Consider the following 6,887-nt stretch of genomic DNA (forward strand, 5'->3'; position numbering starts at 1 on the left):
CCTGGTGTTGCCATCCGGTTTCACCAGTCCTCAGTCAAATCGTCCAACCCATGCTAGCATGGAAAGCGGACGTTAAACGATGATGATGATGATGATGATGATATGCATGCATACATACACATACATATATATATATATATATGCATGCATACATACATATATATATATATATATTGATATATATGTGTGTGTGTGTGTGTGTGTGTGTGTGTGTGTGCATGCATACAAATCTGTTCTTCAACATAACTATCAATGTTTCATGTACAATACTTACTTCTTGAGGGCAGCAATGGCTGCTGGTTCCCTTTCATTTTCAGCCTGTGTTGTGCCCAGATACTGCCAAGCCTGAAAGACAATAAATAAATAAATAAATAATAATAATAATAATAAAAATCTTATCTACTCTGGGCACAAGGCTCTAAAATTTCAGGGCGGGTGCCAGTCGATTAGATCGACTCCAGTACACAACTGGTACTTAATTTATCGACCCCGAAAGGATGAAAGGCAAAGTTGACCTCAGTGGAATTTGAACTCAGAACGTAAAGATGGATGAAACACTGCTAAGTATTTTGCTTGGCATGCTAATGATTCTACATGCTTGCTGCCTTGACAACGTCTGATAGTTGTAAATCAGTTTTCACCCTCATCTGAAGCACAGTCATTCATTTCTAATCTTATGTGAAAAACATATCTGGCCACAGGGAAATATTACTTTGCTTGGAAACAGTTGAGGGCTGACAACAAGAAGGACTTTCGGCAATAGAAAAGCTGCCTCAATAAACTCAGTCCGATTCATGCAAGCATGGAAGATTGGACATTGGAAATGAAAATAATGATGATGTCTATGACTCCTATAGTGGCCCCTGTGATTCCTTCAGCCATCTTACACACCCCTGCGTGTTACCCTTATAGCCCCCTACACATCTAAATCTGATACCATTGCCCCTACATCACCGACAACTTACTTCGGCATGAGATGCATCTTTCTGTACTGCTGCTTCGAACAAAAGGACGGCGTTAGGAATGTCTCCTTTCTTTAGTTTCTCCAGTCCGGCATTGAAAGGGTCTTTCTGTTGTAGTAACGGGTTTTCACTAGCAAACTTGTAGTCCTATAAAGAAGAAATCATATATATTAGAAACAACAAGAATCATCATCATCATCATCCCTTAATGTCCATTTTCCATGCTGGCATGAGGTTGCATGGTTTGACAAGAGCTAACTAGCTGAAGAACTGCCTGAGTTCCATGTCTACTTTGGTATGGTTTCTATGGCTGTGTACCCTTTCTAATGCCAACCAGTTCACAGTGTACTGGGTACTTTTACATGGTATTGGCATGGGCACACATGTGGAACGAGCATGGGTGCTTTTTATGTGACACCAGCCAGAAGGTTAAGTCACTCAGTCGATGAGGGATGTAGGGGACATACCTGAATGCAAAGACAGCTATGCTTTTACTTAGCTTGACAGGTCTTATAAAATCAAGCACAGCAAACTTCCAGAAGTCTTGGTCCCTTGTTATCCCCTCTGTGAGGCCCAACGTCTGAAGATCCTTTCTCATCACTTTGTCCCACATCTTCCTGTGTCTACCCCTTCCACATGTTCCCTCCACAACACACAGATTTGCATGACATTGCTTGATGATTGTAAGCAAGTGTCACTGTCAGGTAAGCAGTGTCCATCGTTTTGAATTTTCCAAGACATGTCTGGTGATGGGAAAACATCACCTTACTCGGAAACAGGTGAGAGTTGACGACAGGAAGGGCATCTAGTCACAGAAAATCTGCCTCAACAAATTCTGTCCTTAATAATAATAATAATCATCACTATCACATCATCATCAATAATAATAATAATAATAATAACGACAACAATCCTTTCTACTATAGGTACAAGGCCTGAAATGTTTCTGATTACATCAACCTCAATGCGTAACTGGTACTTAATTTATTGACCCCAAAAGGATGAAAGGAAAAGTTGACCTTAGCGGAATTTGAACTCAGAATGTAAAGACTGGACATAATACCGCTGAGCATTTCGCTTGGCATGCTAACAATTCGGCCAGCTTGCTGCCTTAATAATAATAATAACCCTTTCTACTATAAGCACAAGGCCTAAAATTTTGCAGGAGGGGACTAGTTGTTTACATTAGCCCCAGTGTTTCACTAATACTTAATTTATCAACCTCAAAAGGATGAAAGGCAAAGTCGACCTTGGTGGAATTTGAACTCAGAACGTGGCGGCAGACAAAGTATCACTAAGCATCTCACCCGGCATGCTAACAGTTCTGTCAGATTGCAACAACAACAATAATACAGGTGGGTACATAGAGGGGTAGTAAACTCTTCTGTTATATAGATTTTCATATTTGAGAAGTGCACTATAACACCTTTTGTAAGGGCATCTGGTCATAGAAAATTGTGTCTGACCCATGCAAGTTTGGGAAACTGGATGTTAAATGAGGACGATGAGAGAGAAAGTAAGAGACAAAAAGAGGAGAGAAAGATAGAGAGAGAGAGATTGAAGACTGCAGTAACTAACTTGGTAGAGTTCACTGTCAGTATATTCTGTCAACCAGGGATGTCCTTCATTCACATTTCTGTAACACATAAAAAAATATTCATTTAGACTTCAATGCCTCACATGAAATTGAACAGGCACTTATAAACCCATTTTGAACCAGATTTCCCAGCTGTAAGTAAACACAAAAATGTAAAAATTCTTAGAAAAAGAGAAAAGAGCAGATTGCAGTGATGCCTTCCAGAAAGAATTCAACAATTAGCTCTGATTTAATTTTTGTCAAAAACCATTAAATTAACACTTGCACGTGACTCAATACTTCTGCTATTGAAAATGGTCAACTAGGAGCAATAAGATCGCCGCCGCCGCTGCCGCCGCCACCATCATCATCCTGTATGTATGTAATGTAATAAAAACTAAAATTCTAGTTAAAGACAGCTCCCATGGTTTCCTGGTCAAAACAAATTTATTTCACCATTTTTTTCAAGCTCATAACACAACCATTTCTCAGTTGCTTTTTGAAGAAGATGATGTTTAACCCTTTTGATGTTTTTTACCATATTTCTGTTGAGATGCTCTGTGTTTCTTTCAACTAATTTAAAATATAACAAAGAATTCAGTAGAATAACTTAGTTACCATTAAACTAGTGTTAGGATCATAAACTGTGACTAAGGTTTGGTGGAAGATTTTAATTCAGAACTTTTGAAAACAAGACATTTGTACCCTACAATGTCATTCTAAAAATAAATGACCATCATCATTATTGTTTAATGTCCATTTTCTATGCTGGCATAGGTTGGATGGTTTGACAGGATCTGGCACCAAATCTATGTGTCTGTTTTGGCATGGTCTTTATGGCTGGATGCTCTTCCCAACACCAACCACCTCGTAGAGTGGATTGAGTGCTTTTTACATGGTACCAGCACAAGCAAGGTCAGTTTTGGCATGGTTTTTACAGCCCTTCCAAATGCCAACCACTTCAAAGTGTGGACTGGATGCTTTTTACACCAACGAAATCTAGGAGTGAGATAGTACATTATTAATTCAAACCATTTGAATAAACAAACATTACATTTAACACATTAATCTGAATGCTAAAACGTGAAAAAAAAAAAAAAAAATTACCGGTCAACATCTTCCCAATGTTTCTGAAGATTCTCCCAAAACTGTTCATCAGAAATTGTCTCACTGCCCATTTCTTTTGTGAATTCTTCTTGCCATTGGTCAACTAAAGACTTGACACTCTTCATAAAAAAAGAAAAAAGAAAAAAAATACAGATGCAAATAGGTGCAAGCATGGCTGTGTGGTAAGCAGTTTGCTTTCTAACCAATGGTTCTGGGTTCAGTTCCACTTTAGACAGGTGTCTTCTTGGTAGACAGAAACTGAAAGGAGCCCATCATCTGTGTGTATATACATATATATATGTGTGTGTGTGTCTGTGTGTGTGCGTCCTCCACTGTTTGTATGTTTATATCCCCATAACTTAGTGGTTTGGCAAAAGAGTCCAATAGAATATGTACCAGGCTTAAAAAAATAAGTACTGGGGTTGATCCACTTGACTAAAATTCTTCAAGGTAGTGCCTGGGTTAACACCAAAAAATGGACAAGCCTCACTATCACTGTGATGTTAACCAGGCAATGATCAATCCGGTATGAGTTGTGGTCATCATCTTGAATGCATCATGAACAGGTGGCACCCATTTGTCTGCAAGCTGTTAACCACAACTGTATGCCTCTACCTGAGCAGTTTCCTCCTTCCAAGTCTACAACACACACGTGTGTATGAAGGTGTGTGTCCAAGGTGTGTCTCCAACAATCTAGAGATCAGGGTTTTGGTTCCAAGACCAAGTGGTGTGTTGTGTTCTTGAGCAAAACACTTTGTTTCACATTGCTCCAGTCAACTCTGCTTTAAATGGGTAACCCTGTGACAGACTAGCTTTCCAATCAGAGAAATGTTGGCCTGATCACTTCGCCAAAAGCCTAAATCAATGCAAAGTGCACTGTGATCACCAATGTATAACAGCATCTGATAGTCTGGTCAATCACGGGATATATATCTACCACACACAAGATTCTTTCTGGTTACAGTTTTTCAAATCCATGCATAAGGCTTTAGTCAGCTCAAGGCTATAGCAGAAGACACTAGCTCAAACTTGAAACCATGTAACTGGAAAGTAAACTTCTTAACCACACAGAAAAAATTATATTTTCACTAAATTTTGTGGGGGTTTCTTTGGTTATTTAGTAAGTCATTTGAATAAATATAGACTCCTGCACCATTTTACATGGCATATGATAAATGACATAAGATGAACCAAAAAAACCCCTAAAAACTCAAATCATAGAATTGGAGACAGAAAATGAAAAGAAATACAGGTACAACATTGATTTTTCAGAACCTTTGGTTTGAAAGCCTTTCCAGAATTACTGAATGGCCCCTTTGATTCCTATTCTACTCTACTGGACCTCCATAGCCATTGGCTGTATATGAAAAAGTAATCCTTTTGTATTTTCACAATTAAGCAATCGTAGGAATTGTATAAAAAATTAATATATTTTATGTATTGTGGAAGTATAAGCAATTTATTGTACATAAATTTTAACAACAGAATCTTATATAGACCCACAAGGGCTATATGGAGCCCGGTTGAGAATAACTGCAATAAATTAAACAAATGTTGAATGTACTTAAATAATTAAATGAAATACATGCATTAGCACAAATTTATTAATACTGCTCTGTGCAATACTGATATATTGCACACACCAGTAAATTAGCCTGGCAGGTGTAGGAATTTGATGTACCTGCTCATAAATTAGTGTAGATTATGAGTTATAAGAGGTTTACGACCACCATCTCCAGAAAGTCAGTGATGTACAAATATGCTCACACATATCGATATACAGTAACAGCAACACAATTTCTTTTGGATAGTAGTGACAAAAATATATTAAGATTCTAACTATATGTAAATATAATAATTAGTTATACAACAATTATTCAAATGTTGATCACATATGCAGATATGTTAGTAGTGACAAAATATATTAAAATACTGACCAAACAGCATAGATGTAAATAGTTAGTGGTTACAAAATATATTCAAATACTGATCTCATATATAGTTATAATAGTTAGTAGTAGAAAATGCATTCGATTATTAGCCACATACATAAGTGTAGAAGTTAGTAATGATACAAAATGCATCAAAATACTGACCACACATCATCATCATCACCATTTAACATCCATTTGCAATGCTGGCATGGATTGGATGGTTTGACAGGTGGTGACCAGCAGAAGAGCTGCCCAGGTTTTATGTGTGTTCTGACTTGGTTTCTATGGCTGGCTGCCCTTCCTAATACCACGCACTTTAAAGAGTATACTGGGTGCTTTTATGCAGCACAGGCACAGGTGTTTACCTGGCACCAGTAATGGATATAAAAAGGCTTTGAGTACAAAACATATTCAAATATTGGTTTCAAATTTTAGCACAAGGCCAGAAATTTCAAGAGATGGAGGAAGTCAATTACATCAACCCTAGTATTCAACTGGTACTTATTTTATTGACTTTGAAAGAATGAAAGGGAAAGTCAACCTCACTGGAGTTTGAACTCAGAATGTTAAGTCACAAGAAATACTGCGAAGGATTTTTTCCAGCATGGCACCAATTCTGCCAGCTGACTGCCTTAACATATTCAAACATCGATCAAATACCAACCTCAGGTATTATCCTCATCATTTGATGTCTGTTTTCCATGCTGGCATGGGTTGGATGATTTGATAAGAGCTGCATCAGGTTCCAATCTGATTCAGCATAGTCTCTATGACTGGATGCCCTTCCTAATGCCAACCACTCCAAGAGTGTAGTGGGTGCTTTTTATGTGCCGGTTATGTAACACTGGCAACAGCCATGACTACAATTTCACAAGTCTTCTCATTATTATAATTATTATAATAATATACTAATTATAATAATTAGTATTACAAAACACAGCCAAACATCAACCACATTTGTAGAAATTATAATACTTTTTGACCTTCCTGACGGGTATGTCAATGTGAATACCCGTCAGAGTGTAAGTATCTTGAGAGAAAAGCTGAACATTAGAAGCATCAGTTGTGGCGTGCAAGAGAGACGATTGCGCTGGTATGGACATGTGGTGAGAATGGAGGAGGATAGCTGCGTGAAAAAGTGCCACACCCTAACAGTTGAGGGAACCCGTGGAAGAGGTAGGCCCAGGAAGACCTGGGCTGAGGTGGTGAGGCAAGACCTTCGTACATTGGGCCTCACCGAGGCGATGACTACTGACCGAGACCTTTGGAAATGTGCTGTGCGTGAGAAGACCCGGCAAACCAAGTAAG

The 6,887-nt window shown here is 38.3% G+C and overlaps 1 protein-coding gene across 1 annotated transcript in view; it reads right to left on the reverse strand.

The window, feature by feature from the left end:
* LOC106876355 (peroxisomal targeting signal 1 receptor) overlaps nucleotides 1–6,887 on the reverse strand; it is a 113,562-nt gene that overhangs the window by 38,982 nt on the left and 67,693 nt on the right. The window contains exons 9-12 of the mRNA XM_052976824.1: nucleotides 3,646–3,764; nucleotides 2,541–2,598; nucleotides 966–1,109; nucleotides 275–345 (exon numbers count right to left, since the gene is read on the reverse strand). Coding sequence (XP_052832784.1) covers nucleotides 275–345; nucleotides 966–1,109; nucleotides 2,541–2,598; nucleotides 3,646–3,764 — 392 coding nt within the window. The remainder of the gene's footprint in view (nucleotides 1–274; nucleotides 346–965; nucleotides 1,110–2,540; nucleotides 2,599–3,645; nucleotides 3,765–6,887) is intronic.

The sequence above is a fragment of the Octopus bimaculoides genome, chromosome 25 (genome assembly GCF_001194135.2).
Source record: "Octopus bimaculoides isolate UCB-OBI-ISO-001 chromosome 25, ASM119413v2, whole genome shotgun sequence".
Taxonomy (NCBI): domain Eukaryota; kingdom Metazoa; phylum Mollusca; class Cephalopoda; order Octopoda; family Octopodidae; genus Octopus; species Octopus bimaculoides.